General features: G+C 34.7%; 1 protein-coding gene across 5 annotated transcripts in view; it reads left to right on the top strand.

Moving 5' to 3' along the window:
• GRIA4 (glutamate ionotropic receptor AMPA type subunit 4) overlaps positions 1–18,101 on the top strand; it is a 373,844-nt gene that overhangs the window by 287,744 nt on the left and 67,999 nt on the right. For all 5 annotated transcript variants that reach the window (XM_063092601.1, XM_063092597.1, XM_063092598.1 and 2 more), the window contains 3 exons: positions 2,553–2,606; positions 10,597–10,755; positions 16,853–17,020. In XM_063092601.1, coding sequence (XP_062948671.1) covers positions 2,553–2,606; positions 10,597–10,755; positions 16,853–17,020 — 381 coding nt within the window. The remainder of the gene's footprint in view (positions 1–2,552; positions 2,607–10,596; positions 10,756–16,852; positions 17,021–18,101) is intronic.

Genomic DNA, 18,101 nt, shown 5'->3' with positions numbered 1-18,101 from the left:
TTTGAGTTCCTCGTGGTTTTATAAGTCTTCACCCTTTGAAAATGTAATGCATAGCTTTAATTTATTACAGTTTTTGCTAGACAATCAAGAACAAACAGTAATTTCTTTATGGAGACACCCAGTGGAGAATTTTCACGGGTTCCACATCCCTTCAACATTTACAAATGTTTACACCATAAAATGATTTTTAAAAAACAGAAAACTGGCAGAGGTTTTTGACTGCAATCATGCAGAAATCACCAACTGAGTGTTAAGAAAAGAAGAGGTAGTGTAGAAGTGGTTACTTAAAGAAAGTACAAAAAGGCTTAAATAGCCCTCAAGAGACAGTTATAGTGAATCAGCAAGAGATAAATAATGGGTTACTGACTGGCATCAATCCCTGCTGGGGCTAAACAGCAGGAATCTGTAGTAGACTCAATAATAGGGTATACAGTTCCCCAACTAAGTACCAACCAACCAACCATCGAGTATTCCCTGATAATTGCCTTTCGCATAAGCTATGCCTGAAATTCCCGGAGAATGAAATGATTCCAGCCTGCTCAGCTCATGTTAAATCACTCAGGTTTGAATTATCCAATGTGATAACTAAGCTCTTTCTTTATTGAACTTTCTTTAAAATTCCACTTATTTATTGCCTGTCTTCGACTTCACGTTAAGATTCTCAAGGGAAGTTTGGTTTTAGATAAATTTATCCAGTAGATAAATATAAAACATATAGAAATGCTTTGACTTACAAATGCATAGCTGAACTTCCAAGAAAGTAAAGGAAATCTTCAGGGGCCAAGAATGAAAGGCTGCTGTGATGAAGGAAATTGCCAGAGTGGGTAGCCTGATTGGAGATATAATATTCACCCAAGAACAGGAGCACTGGGCTCAGCCAAAGCAATAAATTAGACTTTAGATACCACATAAAGCTAGACCATTGAAGAGCAACAACCAATAAAAGAGTAGAGTAGAAAAAAATCTGTCACCTGTACGGGAAATCAACTAAGTGTTTTCTGTCTTGGCCTGGGCTTAGTGTGATGAGGGAAATATCTTCCTTGAAAATTTATCAACACAGACTTCTTCTTCAGGCAGATTGTATTTTGAATTTATACCACACACTGTAGTCTCGGAGTCTAGAAGCTGAGAAATTATCATAGAAGTTGCCCCAGGCCAGTAAGACCAACACTGCAGTATCTATTAGAAATAAGCACTGAAACATCTTTAGAGGGATATTAGTTGAGAATTTCCCAGAATTGTGCAAGGGCAATCCTCACAGTCAGGAATTACAACAAATCCTGAACAATATAAACAAAAAGTAGAGATTAAAAATCCAAACTCATTGTGGTGAAACTTCAGAACTTTAAAGACAAAAGAGAATGTCTTAGATGTAATCAAAAGGAAAAACTGAAATGAGCAGAAATTTCGTTTCACCAGTAGCCATGCATACAAAACTGTTTGCCAACACAATTCATATGTTCTGGTTTTTAAAGCGTTTTCCTTTATTCTATACACCAGTCACTCAATTACAAAGAATTATTTGAGAGGATATTAAAATGCTAAAAAATTTAATTTTTTTCTTTGATAATGAAAATACATGAAAATCTTGTATTGCATTACTATATTTGAGGGTACCAATGAGGTTTCAAAGCTGCTCATTAGTAACTGCTGTTAGATTTTCTCTTGTTGAAGGAATTTTCATTTTTACAGAGAATAAGAGTTTTACTGTCTAATGTAGAAATAAAATTGTACTTTTAAAAAATCCGTATTATTTTCTTTATTAAAAAATGTTTGAGTTCCTAATTTCCTGAACATTTCTGAAAAGTCTCAGGAAAAAATTAATCTGTTCTTGTTCTTATAGTAAAATATTGCTGTGTTCTCATGCAGATGGTAATTAACCAAATATTCTGTGGTATCAGAGGTATCTAAAAACAGAGATTCTGCCTTAGGAAAGACTTGCTTGCTGCTAAGGACAAGAAGCCAGTCTGCTCATAGATGATAATTCTTACCCACTGATGACACCTAACAGTCTATTTTGCATTTCTATAAATTAAGTACATTTAAATTCTTTGGATCAAAATCATTTTAAGTTTCTGTGTTAATGTATTCTCTTGCGAAATATGTGTAAACCATTGGTTGATTCATAGCATTGTTATTCTCTTTGAGGAGATTATAACAGATGTAGTAAAATAATTGGTCATTTATAGAGTGTGACTGAAATCTTTTTGAAAAGTTTTTTTTAACTATAACCACTTACTTTTTAATCTGGCTTATAAAATTCTTCTAATTAGAATACATCACTTTTATGAAGAAAAGCATAACACTTTCCCATCACAGTTCCACATGGAACTATGCTAAAATAGTTAATATTTGGGGGGTGCTACCTGGTTAGCTCAGTTGGTTAGAGTATGGTGCTGATAACACCAAGGTCCAAGGTTCTATTCCTGTACTGGCCAGCCACTGATAATAATAATAATAGTAATAATAATAATAATAATAATAATAATTTTTTAAAATAATCTTTTGGTAGAGATGAATTAATTTCCTTTTATTTTCTTATATCTTCACAGATTGTAAGTGTTGGGAAGCATGTTAAAGGCTACCATTATATCATTGCAAACTTGGTAAGAATTTTTTATTTTCTACCTTTAATAAGAATTGCTCAAGCATTCAAGATTTTAACAGTGCCTTAGTATAATGCTTTTGATATATGGTTAGACTACATTATTTACTAAACTTTTTAAAACACATAGGGTATCTTATTACAGTGATCGTTATATTTCTAATGTAGAATTCAATGTATTTTTATGCAGATCAGCTTTGTAACTGCCAAAGAGACCTTTAAAATTATAATGTTTACTTTGCTATGACATCACTTGTCAAATTAAATAATGGCTTTTTCTCTGTCTAAATGATAAATGTCACTCTATGGAAAAGATTGCCAATACTTGGGTCTTACAAGAATGGTCTAAATTAATGACCTATTTTCTTCTATAAGAATGACAGGACATAATGGCTATATTAGCAAGTCTTCTCAATGAGAATAATACAATTTTTTCTAATTTTGTCAACTTTTCACATATAATGTACAGATGGCCAGTGAACAAGATAAATGGATTTTTATGAAATCCTTGAAGGCCTGAGACAAGTCCTTTTAAATTCCTTGGCAAGGCTCACTATTTCTTTAACTTTGCAACGTGAGGGGGAACTGACTATGGAAAAGGCCATCTCTCCCACTTTATTAGAGTACCTACCATATGCCCTAAGGGTTAGGTCCCCAATGTCATCTCCTTTTTCTATCTATTCCCACCACACATTTCTTTGATGAGTATCTTAGGCTTGAAGCAAGAACTAAAGGATGCAAAAGAGATTCAGATCTACCCACTCTTTCCACGGGCAAGTGGACCATCACATTTCAAGACAGGAATTTTCAGTGTTTAGTGAACTGGATTTTGCTGTGGAGCCAAGATAATAAAGTTCAGCAATATACTCTGAACCATTATTGAATTGTGTTTTTTGAATAAAGCATAATTTTTTAACTTAATGGGTTATGTAAATATTGGAAGATTTTGACTTGTCTTTTTTGTTGCTTTTAGTAGACTCACAGTCTGTGGGTGTTTTAATGTTTTTAATAAAAATATACATCTTAAAGCAAATATATTCTGGTATTAATCACTATAAGAGAAAAGACCTTAGGATTATGGGATGTCTGTATTCACAATGACATTGTACAATGAGATTCTAATTAATTTCTTTTATAGTAAATAGAAGATCTTGACATTTATTCTCTCCCAACAATAAAATTCAGGGAAAAACTCAATATGTTATAGACTATTATTCCAAAAATGAATTACTGACACTGAAGACTAAAATAAATAAACTGATAGAAAATGGAAAGAACTAATATTTATAGTACTCTAATGGGTATCACAACCTGTTACAAACAGCCCTAGTAGTTGGCAGCATGTTTAAGTAATCTAAAGTACCAACATAGTGAAACAGAGAAACAATTTTGCTTTTTGTACAGAATAGATTCATGGCTTTCACTAAAAATAATAAAGTTTTTATCATATGTTGTTGATATCTTTGTAACATCTGATTAGGCCAGTGACTTGCACATTTCTACATGATAATATAGTGTATTAATATGGCTTCTGTTGACTTATTGATTTATCTCTAAAGGACTATTACTTATAACACCAGAGTGTTTTTTGTTTCACTGAGCCTGTTAACAGCTATTTCTTGAGAGCTAGGTGCAGAGGATTCCCAAGTGTGAAGTCAATCCAGAATCAAAGTGAAAAATTATATTAATGTTATCTTTAATATTTAAAGACTGAATGATTTTACCCTAAGATAAGGAATATGATAAGGATGTCCCTTCTCATCACTTCTATTGAACATTGTACTGAAAGTTCTTTCAAAAGCAATTAGGCAAGAAAAATAAATAAATGACATCCAGACTGAGAAGGAAGAAGATTTTGTGTATAAAAAATATTAAAGAATCAAAAAAATCACGGAATTAATAAATGATTTCGGCAGGGTTGCAGGATACAAGTTCAATATACAAAAATTTATTGTATTTCTATGTGCTAGCAACAAACATTCAAAAAACTAAATTAAGAAAATAATTCCATTTATAATTATGACTACAATTTACAGTTAATGGGGAACTGCTACTTGACCAACTCATCAAGGTTGATTTAACAGAATTAGTAAAAACTGTCTTCTAAAATAACAATACTTAGTGGTTACTGGGTGGCTACAAATATTTTAAAAGATTTAAAATATTCTGTAATCACAGTATTGAAACAAAGCAGGAAGTATGAAGTCCTTCCCATATTTACCAAAAAGAGAACAATGAAAATAGGCAGACATCAATATGTGATGCATTAAATTGTATCATGAATTTATAAGCATGCATTAGAGTAAAAGTCAAGGATTTCCCTTACTGAAACAAGGTTACTCCCTGGAGAAGCTGAGTTTAAATACAGGTGTTGTTTGTACTTCTTGAAAATAATAATCTTCTAAACCAAGAAACAAAATAAGGAATGTCACAGAAATATTGACTTCCTAATGGTCATTAAATTCTTTGGCTGAAATACAAAAAGCAGATTCCATGTATTTAAATAAAATAATAGTCAATTTCTTTTTTTTTTTTTTTTATAGTCAATTTCTTTATGAGTAAGGATGCAAATAGGTTGTGAGTGCTCTTTGGCATTATTTAAAATTGTCTTGTTATTGTCTATAAGTTGAATTTATCTTCCCCAATTAACTACCATTCAATCTCATGCATCATTCTATCCCGATGAAATGAGAATAGACTAATGTTTTCCATATCCCACTGATCTTCTTAGCCTTTGCAGTTACTGTAGTGTGCTTCCATCTCACCTCCAGCCAGGCCCAAAAAAGTGAGAATCCCTTTCCTTATTACAAAGCCTGAGCCTACTGAGAGTCCAAGAGGTCCCACAGGGGGTTAACGCCATCTGAATAGCATGAGCTGTGCCTGATACCCAAATGAATGGGTATGCCTCTCCCTAGTTCTTAAAATTTTTCTGATTATCACTGCCACTGTCCAATTGCATATTAAGGATGAGTAAAACTTACAAGAAATGGAAGATTGCTGAAATTTCTTTTTTGTGTCTGTTTCCTGTATGTGATTTGTATGTGAGTATATGTATTTTATTTAGACACACCCAATCATCTAGAGGTACTGAAGAAAGCACATGGTATCTCAATAGATAAAGTCATGTTCTAGAAATTTCTGAGAGATTTAGAGGCAGGAAAACCTTATCTGTCTGTTGGTTCATAGTAGTCTGTTTTTCATAGATTTAAGTAAGAAAATTGCTTCCCTACTTTGCCCCTAGAACTTTCCTTTTCATGTTCTTCCATCACTGTGCTGCCAGTTATTTTTTTAAAACAGGTATGATTATATCATCTCCCTGCTTAAATTTTTTCATTGGCCCCAGGCTGCAAATACAAGAAAAGATATCAGACCTTTCATGATTTGATCCCTTGCAGGTTTCCCAGTCCTATCTGCTAATATGTGTCTTACCTCTCCACAGAGCTGGCATTTCTCTCAAAATGACATACCATCCCAATTCTGAGTCAGTGCCCCAATTTTTTGCCATCTTCTACCAGAGTAAGCATTCTAAAGCTAAGCACTGCTCAACTTAAATCCTTTGGGATAAAGTATTTACAGTATTTTACTTAATGCACAGAGCCATTTAAGATTTTACTCCTACTTAACCCCAGAGTCTCTTTCCCACTCCAGCCTATATGACCCTTCTCCAAAACAAATTACTGTGGTTCCCAGACACCTAATGCTGCTTTTCTCTTTGCAGCTTTAGTTAGGCTGTTGTCTCCAGCAGGAGGCATTTACCCCAACCAGCTCTAATTAATGGTCACAGTCACTTCTAGGAAGCCATCCTTAAATACCCACTCTGATAACCCCTCTTCTGGGTTTACAAATCATCCTAATGAGTTCATTCATTGTTTTCATTCATCAAATCATTATTTTACGCCTCCTATGTACCAGGCACCGTCCAGCATCCTGTGGCACAGCTTCAAATAAGGCATTAGCACACTGCAAACTCATTGAAAGCAGGAACAATGTCTTTGCTCACCTTATACAAAGAGTCCTTGTACTGACTCTTTATCTGTTGAGCTTCTGCTAATCCTCTAGCACTCAACTTATGTTATTATATTTATTTTGTTACTATAATTGTTTTAATTAGTCCTTAAAAATAACTACACTTATTTTGTCGACTGGAAGATGAGGTTTCTAAGATCACTCAGATCCTAAGTCACAAAGGCAGATTTGAAGCTCTGGCCTATCTGATGACATAGAATAAATCAATTCACAAATAAATAAATAACTTATATAGGAAATAATGCCACACAAGTGGCAATAATGCCATAGAGTGACCATTGATTTAAGCATTGCCCATACCACCCTTAAGGGGGATCTGGCCTTAGACCCACTGCTCTGTGTTTATATTCACTCCACCTCCAGCAGTGAGATCACTTAAATATGGCCACCAACTGCACCAAGGAGCTGTTGATGTTTCTTCCACCTGCAAGGCAAGTTCTTAGAATCTGGCTCTCATTTATATTTTTAATTTTCTGAGATATATTCAGTGTACATACAGAAAAACTCCTTGTTCTATCATAAAGAAGTATAAAATTATAAAATGTGCAGGGTATATAATTAAAGATTAACTGAATCTGTTCTTTTCCTATCCCCTGCCACAACACACACACACACACACACACGCGCGCGCGCACACCATTTAGGCCTCATTCAGAAGGAAAGAAATTAAGATGCAGAGAGCAAAGTGACTTGTCTACATTTAGGTGTCTGGTCAGTTTAAGAATGCAGACTAGACAAAGTTCCCAGAATTTGCAGTCTAGCACATTTTTATTCAAGTGCAATGACCCCAGTTAAGATTCCACCAATTTGGTGACATTGTTTTACTTTTTCCTTTGTGCTTTCTATGTTTTTCAACTTTTCTGCATTGACCATGTCTGACTCCACTTTCTATCTACATGTGCATCAAAAGTGCATACTTTAAGATAATTTGTTAACAAACTAATTTTAAAAGATGGTAAAGAGAAATTTTCTCCATTCTGTTTGATGTTCCTTCATTAAGTGCACTAGAGCTATCTATATATAATTGAGTCAACCTATGAACCTGAATGCAAAACACAGCAGAAATGTTATCTGACCTAGATACAACTTAAAGGATGAACATTTACTAAACATTGATGATGTGATGGACCTATAGATTTATATAAACAACCATCAGGATATCTGATACCTATAATTTTAAACATTTCCTTTTTCCCCAGAAGATGTATGAACTGCAAATGGAAATTAAAAAGAAAACCAATTTGGAAGCAAATCGGGGGACATCGTTAATGATTGTGAAATACAAACAGCACAGCAGCCCATTTCGACAAATAGAAAGCCTATCCTTTGATGTCCCCCTACCCTCGGGGACAGTATTTACTCGGTTACTCAACCACTGATTCCCCTGTGACTGGAGTGACCAATTTTATTACAATTTGACCCTAGAACTTTCAGTTCCACAATATCCTCTGGATAAAAACTGAAATCTAAATGGCCACCAAAGTAACTGTTTCCAAGGAAACTGTTCATAGTCTAGATCTTATCAATTTTCTATATAAAATGTAAGAAAATATATGAAAGGAAAAATATTACCTGCATTCAAACGGACATAGCTAAAATTAACTGAACCACTCACCATTCATTCAAATCATAACTGAAAGGGGTTTATAATCACACGTGCAATTTTTTCCTTTACCTTCAGTGTAGCAACAGGATGGAATCAGAGAAATGTGGACTATTATTTATCAGCTAAGACTTCACATCAGATGATTTTTTTGAAGGCTGCAGCATTGCCTGTGCGTCTTGCAGCTGTGGATAATGCTATGAAAGAAGGCTTGGCAGACCTATTTCAGACACAGCTGAAAGAAAATAGTAATGCCCTCAATTAGTAACTAATGCAATAGTTGAACTACTGCAGCTTTTGGAAAACATTGAAATTATTTGCCTGCCTTTGGGTCTGCCCTGTACTCTGGTAGAAGTAAACAAACGTTCAACTGTCATTTTAGTAACTAGAGATTGATGGACAGTGGTTTTCCCCTGAAATGGGAAAAAAACATAGATTTGATTTCTGGTGTCTAGTTTCTTTATCAATGAAATGAGAATGTTACTGATGAGCTGTCAAATTAGCTGGCACATAGTAGGCGTGAAGTAAATATTTGTTGAGTGAATTAATTAATAATAGCTATCATTTACTGAGTTCAAACCAGATATGCTAGATAATTTACCATTATCCTTTTCATTTTGTATATGGAAAACCTAAGGTTAGCAAGTGACAGAAATGGGCTTCAAAGCCTGGGCTTTTTTTATACAGTGTCACCTTGCCTCTCCTAAGGACACTATGATAATTAATAAAATTAAAAGCACAAACCTTTGTGTAAGAATATGCAGGAACATAAGGTAAAAAAAGGCAAACTCAAAGTGGATTTGTTTGGTTGGAATCTTGTCTCTACCATATATTTGCAGGATGACCTTGAATAGTTTCATTTCACCACACTGGTCATCAGTTTTCTTATCTGTAAGACAAGGCTAATATTGGATATATCTCATAACCTTGTTGTGAAAACTTAACTAGATTGATAATCTGTGTAATGTGCTTAGCATAGAGTCTGGCACATAATTAGTCCAGCTTCAACATTAGCTATTAGTTCCCATACCCAGGCCTCTCAACAGCAATTTTGCTTAGTTGCCAATAGACGGGTCTATTTTTTCTTAGATAACCAAACAGCAATGCGCATATGTGAGTACTAGCCAGGAAGACAATCTCCTTCATTACTGAAAACAAAGAAACAAACAAAAACTAGACAGTTCCAAAATCATGGCCAAGGCACATTCAGGAGGAGGGGTAACCCAGTGTTCACTGAGTCCTGCTGTAACTGTATAGTTACTGCTGCATATTTTACTTCCAACAAAAAAGTAGACAAAACAATTTCCCTTAGTTCTCTTGACAAAATTGAAACATACTCACATGTACAAAAGAATCTTTAGTAAATATTAAGAGAAAACAAAAAGAAAGCAATGACAGATGCCACAAACTCATGTATGTGTATGTGTAGTTTAATTTTCTCTGAGCTAATACCTTTGATTTTTATTAATTCACTTCCTGATATGCTTTTTGCCCTCTTCTTACAATTGTTTATTTGTTTTGCACTTTGTATTAAGTATGTATTTTTGTAAGGCACCTTAAGTACTTAGTGGAGAAATAAAGAGGCCAGATATAAAACAAAAATAGACAGATGTATAAATAGATAGATAGATAGATAGATAGACAGACAGAGAGAAAGAAAATAAATAACTTTCCAGAATTTTGGAAGCCCAGATAACTGCCTCTAGGCCAAAAGAGATGATACCCTTCTCTCCCAGCTCCTTCACTCCACCTGGTGTATGCCATCTTTTTTCCTACCACACAGGAGTCCATGAGTGATGTATCTTGCTCTCTCCTCTTGGACTACCATTTCCCAGGACTCCGAGGGCTGCAGTGACTAATGTAAACAAAGCTTTTAGCCTTTCTGACTCAAATTAGCTGCCCTGTCTGCTTTTAGACCACTTTGTAATTCAACCAAAAGCTTTAAAATGGTCTCACCCATCACAGACCCAGAGTACCATAATACCTTGCTATTACCTTCATATTAATACACATTAGTACGTATCTATATCAGAGGGCAATTATGTCCTCAACAGGAGACTTTTTGACGCTCTCAGATTCATCTCCTGTATCTTTCTCCATACTTTATAAAATGCACTCAGAAGCATTCGAGAAATGTTTGAGTTGAACTGAACTGAAAACATTCATATCTTTTTCCCATTTTTGAATGACAGAATTTAACAGCTAAATTGACATAATTAGATTTTTCAACTCTTCCTAGTTATTGCTTTATTTAGAAGTCTATTTGGATGTCCATATTGGTCATTAATTTATGTTGCTACTGAAGAGCTGAAATGTATAATAATGAACTGAATTTAACAAACTGTCATATTGATATTTATAGGGATTCAAGGATATTTCTCTTGAGAGGTTTATACACGGTGGAGCCAATGTTACAGGATTCCAGTTGGTAGATTTTAATACGCCCATGGTAACCAAACTAATGGATCGCTGGAAGAAACTAGATCAGAGAGAGTATCCAGGATCTGAGACTCCTCCAAAGGTATTTGTTTGTTTTTATCTAATGTAATATTAGTATTTTTTAAATTTAGGATAGAAAGTTTATTTTGTAGTTCCTCCAGCAACATTTTGTCAGATATAGCATGGAACAGGAAGGAAGCATTTTGTCACTATTAACTCCACTGCACAAGCACTTAACAGTTTCTAAATTTCTATCCTTAAGAGTAGAGTTGCTCAACATTACCTCAAGCAGTTTTACTATTATTATTATTTTGCATATGAATTTCCTTGGAGAAATTGTACATTCTTTTAAAAATTTTGTTAGCTAAATATTTCAGATGTGAACAGTCATCAGTAACTTTTCTACCCAGACAAAAACTGTATTTGCAGAGTAATTCATAATGAGTAGGTAAATTAGGAAATTGGTAGAAAGGTAAAATGTACAAGCTTCTGAAAAATTTCCCTCTCAAATTAACAGTAAAATGTCAGGTTGTTTGATTTTTTTCTGACAGATATTGCAGAAGTATGTTGTTAGTATTTGCAAAGGAAGCTGGCAAATTCCTGACTATAAGCACATTGCTTTTTTACCTGAAAAGATGGATGACTTTCTTAGACATCATGTAAATAAGGGCATATGTTTCTTAAATTCCAACTCAGTGGTTTTGAGCTCTTCCATTCTAAGGCATAATCATCGTCAACGTCTGCAAATCTCTCACTGACAGAGTATTCCAGCAGAAAGTTTTAATCTATAACTTAGAAATCAAAGCCTAGAAAAATTAAGATGTAGGGGTAGAGGGTCTCAGATCTTCCTTTTCTAATTATAAAACATTTCATACTGACCGTATCAATTTCCCTCCTGTAATATTGGAATTTGGCTAGCTAGCTATACTGTCTTCACTGTTCTATAGAATCTTGGAATTTCAAAATAGAGCATTTATTGTGTCCACTATGTGCCAAGCACTGTAGTACAACCCTCTGATTTTATAGATGAATACATGCAAGATATTAAATGTATATGTCCCTAAGTCAGGGACCAGGTTCATGAAATACCCAGAGTAGAATGTCTCCTATTTGATATACACCTATTTGATATCTACACTACTTTGTATATATAAAGATATATAATTCTTTATAGGATTTATTTGTGATAATTCTGCTTCATTGATATATCTATTTAGATTTAAGCCAATTTTACGGTGCTTTGATAAACACAGATTTATGACACATTATAATAAAACAGGCCAAATTCTTAAAATATATATATATTATATTATACTTAAATTATATATATATATATAATGATCTAATCTTTCACTGCTCTTGGCATGATTCTGTGCACTTGTAGTCATTTAATAAATATATACAGTCAATTCTCATTATTCACAGTCGTTATATTCTATAAAGTCCCTTCAAATACTGAAGAAGCTTATACTGAACCATTATTCTTAAGGAAAATACAGGGTTGGGTTCTGCAGGCCTCTGGTTACAACCTTTTTGTCAGCAAATCAATACATAACCTTGTTTTATGTGTGTTTCTGTTTTTAAAAAACTTATTTAATATATTGTTGATTCATTAACATTGAACTCATGGCCAACAGCACTATAACTCATGCCTGAGAAAAGCTTATTTAATCTGTCTGTTTTCACCATAAGGCACATCACAGCCTCTTTGCACGTAGGAACGCTAGACAGCTCTTCAGCACTACACTCTTGGATCATTTTAAACAGTGAAATCATCAGCAAAAAGCACCAAACTGCAGAAAACATGGCACTAAATAGACCAAAAAAGAGACACTTGTTTATAGTATGAGAGTAGAAACAAGACAACAAAGTGTTTCCTTGTTCAACCGCAGATGGGACCTTGTGTGTTATGTGACTCAAATACTTCACCACTCTATACATGTCCGTAAATGACCACAAAGGTGCCTTGAGTATTGACTTAGGGGTGACAAATATATAATAGCAAGTAGCCAAATTTGAAAATACAGAATCCACAAATAATGAGGATCGATTGCTGTTAATTAAATTCTACTTCAATTGTTAATATTTCAACCAAGATTAAATCAGGATTTCTGATCTTGTTACTTCCCCGCTTTAAAAAAAAAAAAAAATCTTCTGGAATAAAGGTCTTCCACAATACAGGCCAAACAAGTCCTTCCAATTGCATGGGCTTCTGATCCTTTTCTTGATGCTCCAGCCAAACTAAACTGCCCTCTAATTTCTCACTCCTTATCAGTGCGTTTGCTTTTGCCTCAGCAGTCTTCACCTTGATTTCCACCTGTCCAAATTCAACCATCTTCCAAGAATTTATCTCAACTTCCACCGTCTCTGTGAAACCTTTTCTCTTTCCCCCAGTAAATATGATCCCTTTCTCCTTTGTCCTCTCCATAATATTTGATTGTTAATTCTCACCAAGTGTTTAACATAATTATTTGCACACTTATTATTTCACTCCTGTAACTCATTTGGAGCAGTAACCATCTATGACTCATCCTTGTAGTCCTCATGATTGCTAGCCAGGGTCTAATACATTTGTCAAAGAACTCTTACATATGATATGAAATTTCATCCTCACACTGACCACAAGAGATAGTCTTTATTATCTTGTTTTATTTGGTTTTGTTCTGTTTTGTGTTCCATTGCCAAAGAATGTGCTCCACATTACCGTAAACCTATAAGTAGCAGAATTAGAATTCATCACAGTTCTTTCTTTTCAAAGCCCATCCTCTTTCCACTGCTCTGTGATTCCGCCCAACTCTGTCTTGTTATCTACAAACCTTGGTAAACAGAACTCATTCCACCATTTTGATCACTGGTCAGAGCAATAAAGAACTCCAGGCCACTATTTACCCTACCCCAAAATGAAATGTTAATTTATTTTATTGAAACATAATTGATTATACATATTTGTGGGGTACAGAATTAAATATCAATACTTATATACAATATATGATGGTCAAATTAGGATAATTAATGTAGTCATCATTAGAAAACATAATCTTTCTTTGTGGTCCTTTACCAATTTCTCCCTAACCCTTTCTCCCCACTTTCCCACCTCTAGTAAACTCAGTTCTGTTCTCTCCTTTTGAAAGTCCAGTGTATTACTGTGATCGTTGTATCTTTCTTTTTTCTTTTTTATTTATTTGTTTATTTTTTTAACTCCCACTTATGAGTGAGGACATGTGGTATTTTTCTTTCTGTGCCTGGTTTATTTCACTTAACATAACTTTCTCCAAGCTCATCCATGTTGCTGCAAATGGCAGAATTCCATTTTTTTATGGCAGAATAATATTCTATTATGTATATACCCCACATCTTCTTTACCCAGTTGTCTGTCGATGGACAGTTAGATTGTTTCCATCTCTTGGCTATTGTAAATAGAGCTGCAGTAAACATGGGAGTGCAGGTATCCCTTCAACATGATGATTTCCATTCCTTAGGGTATACACTCAGCCCTGGAACTGGTGGATTGTATGGCAGTTCCATCTGTAGTCATTTCAGGAAACTCCTTACCACTTTCCATAATGGCTGCACCAATTTACAGTCCCACCAATGGTGTAGGAAGGTTTCTCCTTTTCTGCATCCTTGCCAACACTTTTTCTTCTCTGTCTTTTTGGTAACAGCCAGTCTAACTGGAGTAAGATGGTATCTCAATGTGGTTTTGATTTGCATTTCCTTAATGCTGAGTGATGCTGAGTATTTTTTCATGTGTCTGTTGGCCATTTGTGTATCTTCCTTTGAGAAATGTCTGTTCAGCTCCTTTGTCCATTTTTTTAATCATACTACTTGTTTTTTCACTGTTGTTTGAGTTCCTTGTATATTCTAGATATAAATCGCTTGTCATTTGCATAGTTTGAAAATATTTTCTCTCATTCTGTTGGTTATCTTTTCACTTTGTTGACTGTTTCCTTTGCTGTGCAAAAGCTTTTTGGTTTGATATAATCCCATTTGTTTATTTTTTCTTTTGTTGCCTGTGTTTCTGACATCTTATTTGCAAAGTCTTTGCCGAGTCCTACATCTCAAAGTGTTTCCTCTGTGTTTTCTTTTAGGAGTTTTATAGTTTAAGGTCTTATTTTTAAACCTTTAATCCATTTTAAGTTGATTTTGGTGTATGGCGAAAGGTACAGGTCTAGTTCCACTCATTTATATATGGATATCCGATTTTCCCAGCACCATTTATTGAAGAGGTGATCTTTTCCTCAATGTATGTTCTTGATACCTTTGTTGAATAAGAATTTTCTAGATGCCATCTAGAAGTTGTGTGCCCATAAATGTGCTTTCCTGGACTGTAGCACAAGACACATGGAAAAGAATTACATCCTTTGAAAAGGTAAAACCAATTTCAACTACTGTTTCTTCTAGTCCATGACATGTCAAATTCCAGGCCTTTGCTGCTCTGGCTGAATATCTCCTTTGCTCTGCACCACTCTGTGTGGTACCTGTTCTTTTTGAAGTTCACTTGTTTCATAAAAATGGATAGAGTTTTAAAAACATAACAAGTGTATTTGCTTTTTGGTGCCATCTCTTCTCAGCTTCTTTCTTCCCATTGAAAAAGTAACAATATATTCCTTTTTTTCTCTCTTGCTCCTGAAATACTAGCATTGCATTTTTTCTCTCACCTTTTGTGTCTTTAGAAAGTTGCGTTTTATTTCTTGTTTCTATTTTCTTGCCTTACGAAAAAATGATCTAGTGGCTTTCTTTACTCAAAGATGAGTTGGTTCAGGCAGGGGAGGAGGTATATTCATTTTTGGTGAAGCACTTTGCCTAACCATCTTAATTTCATTTAGACCCCATCCTAGTTGTGAGGCGGGTATGCCTGTCCTTAAGCCTGTTTTATCATGCCCTGTAGGAATATATAGCAAAGCTCCTTATTTACATGGCTCTTATGAATACATTTAATTAATGTTAATTAGGTCCACTACTATTGATAGGTTCTTTGTTAGAATTTATATTCTTTATTTTATCTATGTTTTAGTTTTTCTCTTCCCTGGAATCCTGGCTACTATGCTTAGTGGTCATGTTGCCTAAGTTTACTTTCTACAATTGAAATTTCAAATGATTTTCTTTATTTGCAAGTAGAAAATCAAGAAGATCATCCTTCACTTTCCATTGCACAAAGTTATCGCTCACTCAGGCATAGAATGTGTTAATCATATGGAATCTACCATATAAAATTCCTGAAAGAGAAAAGGTAGTTTTTGTCATGATTAGTAGTCAATGCTGTGCCACGCTTTAAGAAAATTGTGTTCTATTTTCTATGTGCTTAGTAATTCTCTGATCCAGCTCTACCAAAATTGATCCCCTGTCCTTTCTATTTTCAGCTTAAACAAATTACATTTTCATTTCATTCTTTCCTCACTTTCTCTCCTAACCTTAGTAACCTTTTTCTGGGGACTCACTCTTCCCAAAGAGACACATGGAGTGATCACCAGAAAGCAGATGGTCTATATTTCATTTCTCCACCTTGAACCAACATTATATTGGAAATTTAAAGAAATGACTTAACCTTCCTGAGTACACTCATTGGATATAACAATACTCATTCCTATTTAGCACAATGACTGGGCATATGCATTTATTGAATAAGTAGATGTTATTTCTGGTATCTTATTTCTGAAAAACAATAAACAGTCCCACTCATTCTTCTGGGAGACTGAACAAAAATATACACTTCAAGTCAATAAATTAAATTTCAATATATTAAATTTCAAGGAGACCTACTAGGCATTTTGGAGGAGTAAAGAGTCAGACAGCCCAGCCCTACTGCAGCTCAACCCCAGCAGCAGACTACAGGGCAGATCGTGACAACACTGCACTAGCTTTTTGCACTTTAGCTGTTTATACTTGGACACAATGGAAAGACCTCACCTAGAGGTCTTGTTTCTCCCAACCCATGGAAAACTGTTTATTAGAATTTCTATTTTTCAGAGTGTATTTCTCCTTTTTAAGTTAGGATCATAAGATTTGGTATGCAGTCTTTGTATTTAAGCAAGAATAGAAATTTCTAAAGCCAGAGTCAATTAATTATCAGTGATTTAATGTCCTCCAGACAGGATGGTGCTTTATGCTATAAGCCCACATAGCCCCCAGACTATTACTGGTGCTAATATTTACCATTGTAATCACTTTCATTTGGTTAGTACACCTCTGCTCTGACTTATGATGGAGTCCTTGTGATGGCTGAAACTTTCCGAAATCTTAGAAGGCAGAAAATTGATATTTCAAGGAGAGGAAATGCTGGGGATTGTCTGGCAAATCCTGCTGCTCCATGGGGACAGGGAATTGACATGGAAAGGACACTCAAACAGGTAACTCTCACTTTTATTGAGTTCAATTTATTTCATGGTCTTGTTGAAGTGGAATGTTCAAGAAAAGAGAATGATTTATCTGAGCATACGTACATGCTATAGTTGCCATTTTAATATGTCAAGGTGCCATTTTAATATGTCAAGGTATCATTTTAGAGACATTTCTAAATAGAATACAGAGTAGAATCTTGATGTTTCCACCTTATATAGATGGATAGTCAGGATAAGCCAGGTTATGCTGCTGTAATAAACAACCCCAAATCCCAGTGGCTTAAAACAACAAAGAAACTTTCCTCACTTATCCACACACTAGGTTAGCAGGTACTCTGCTCTCTGTAATCACTCAAGGACTAGGCTGACAGCAGCTACCATCTTGAATGCTGCAGAAGGAGACAGATTTTTGTGGGGGGAGGGTTCAAATTGGAAATTAAATGCTGTGGCTCAGTGATGACATTTGTCACATCTGTTTACAACTCGTATGTCAGAAAGAGTCACATAGGCCTAGGCAACCACATGGGGCTCAGGAAACACAAGCCTACCTTGGGCCCAGAATGACAAAGAACCAGAAGTATTCAGCAAATACAACTAATGACTACCTCAATGGATCTTTAAATTGCCTTAGAACCTTGGATTAAGTAATCAGTTTATTTTAGCCTTTTATAGTTATACTAACACTATTTTTTAAATGACTAAGGTAATATAGAGTTGACCCTTGAACAACACAAGGGTTGGGGTGCTGACCCCCCTGCACAGTTGAAAACCCACATATAACTTTTGATGCACTCAAAACTTAACTGCTAATAGCCTTCTGTTGACTGGAAGCCTTACCAATAGCATAAACAGTCAATTAACACATATTTTGTCTATTAGATACTGTATTCTTACAATAAAGTATGCTAGAGAAAAGAAAATGTTATTAGGAAAATCATAAGGAAGAGAAAATACATTTACAGTATTTACTGAAAAAAAAATCCACATATAAGTGGACCTGTACAGTTTAAACCTATGTTGTTCAAGGGCCAACTGTATACATCCACATCCTTTTAATATTACATTTTAAATGTTCTTAAATGCCATGGGT

Source organism: Cynocephalus volans, chromosome 4, assembly GCF_027409185.1.
Source record: "Cynocephalus volans isolate mCynVol1 chromosome 4, mCynVol1.pri, whole genome shotgun sequence".
Classification (NCBI taxonomy): domain Eukaryota; kingdom Metazoa; phylum Chordata; class Mammalia; order Dermoptera; family Cynocephalidae; genus Cynocephalus; species Cynocephalus volans.
Note: the sequence above shows the minus strand (reverse complement) of the source record. Positions and strands in the feature narration are given on the sequence as shown.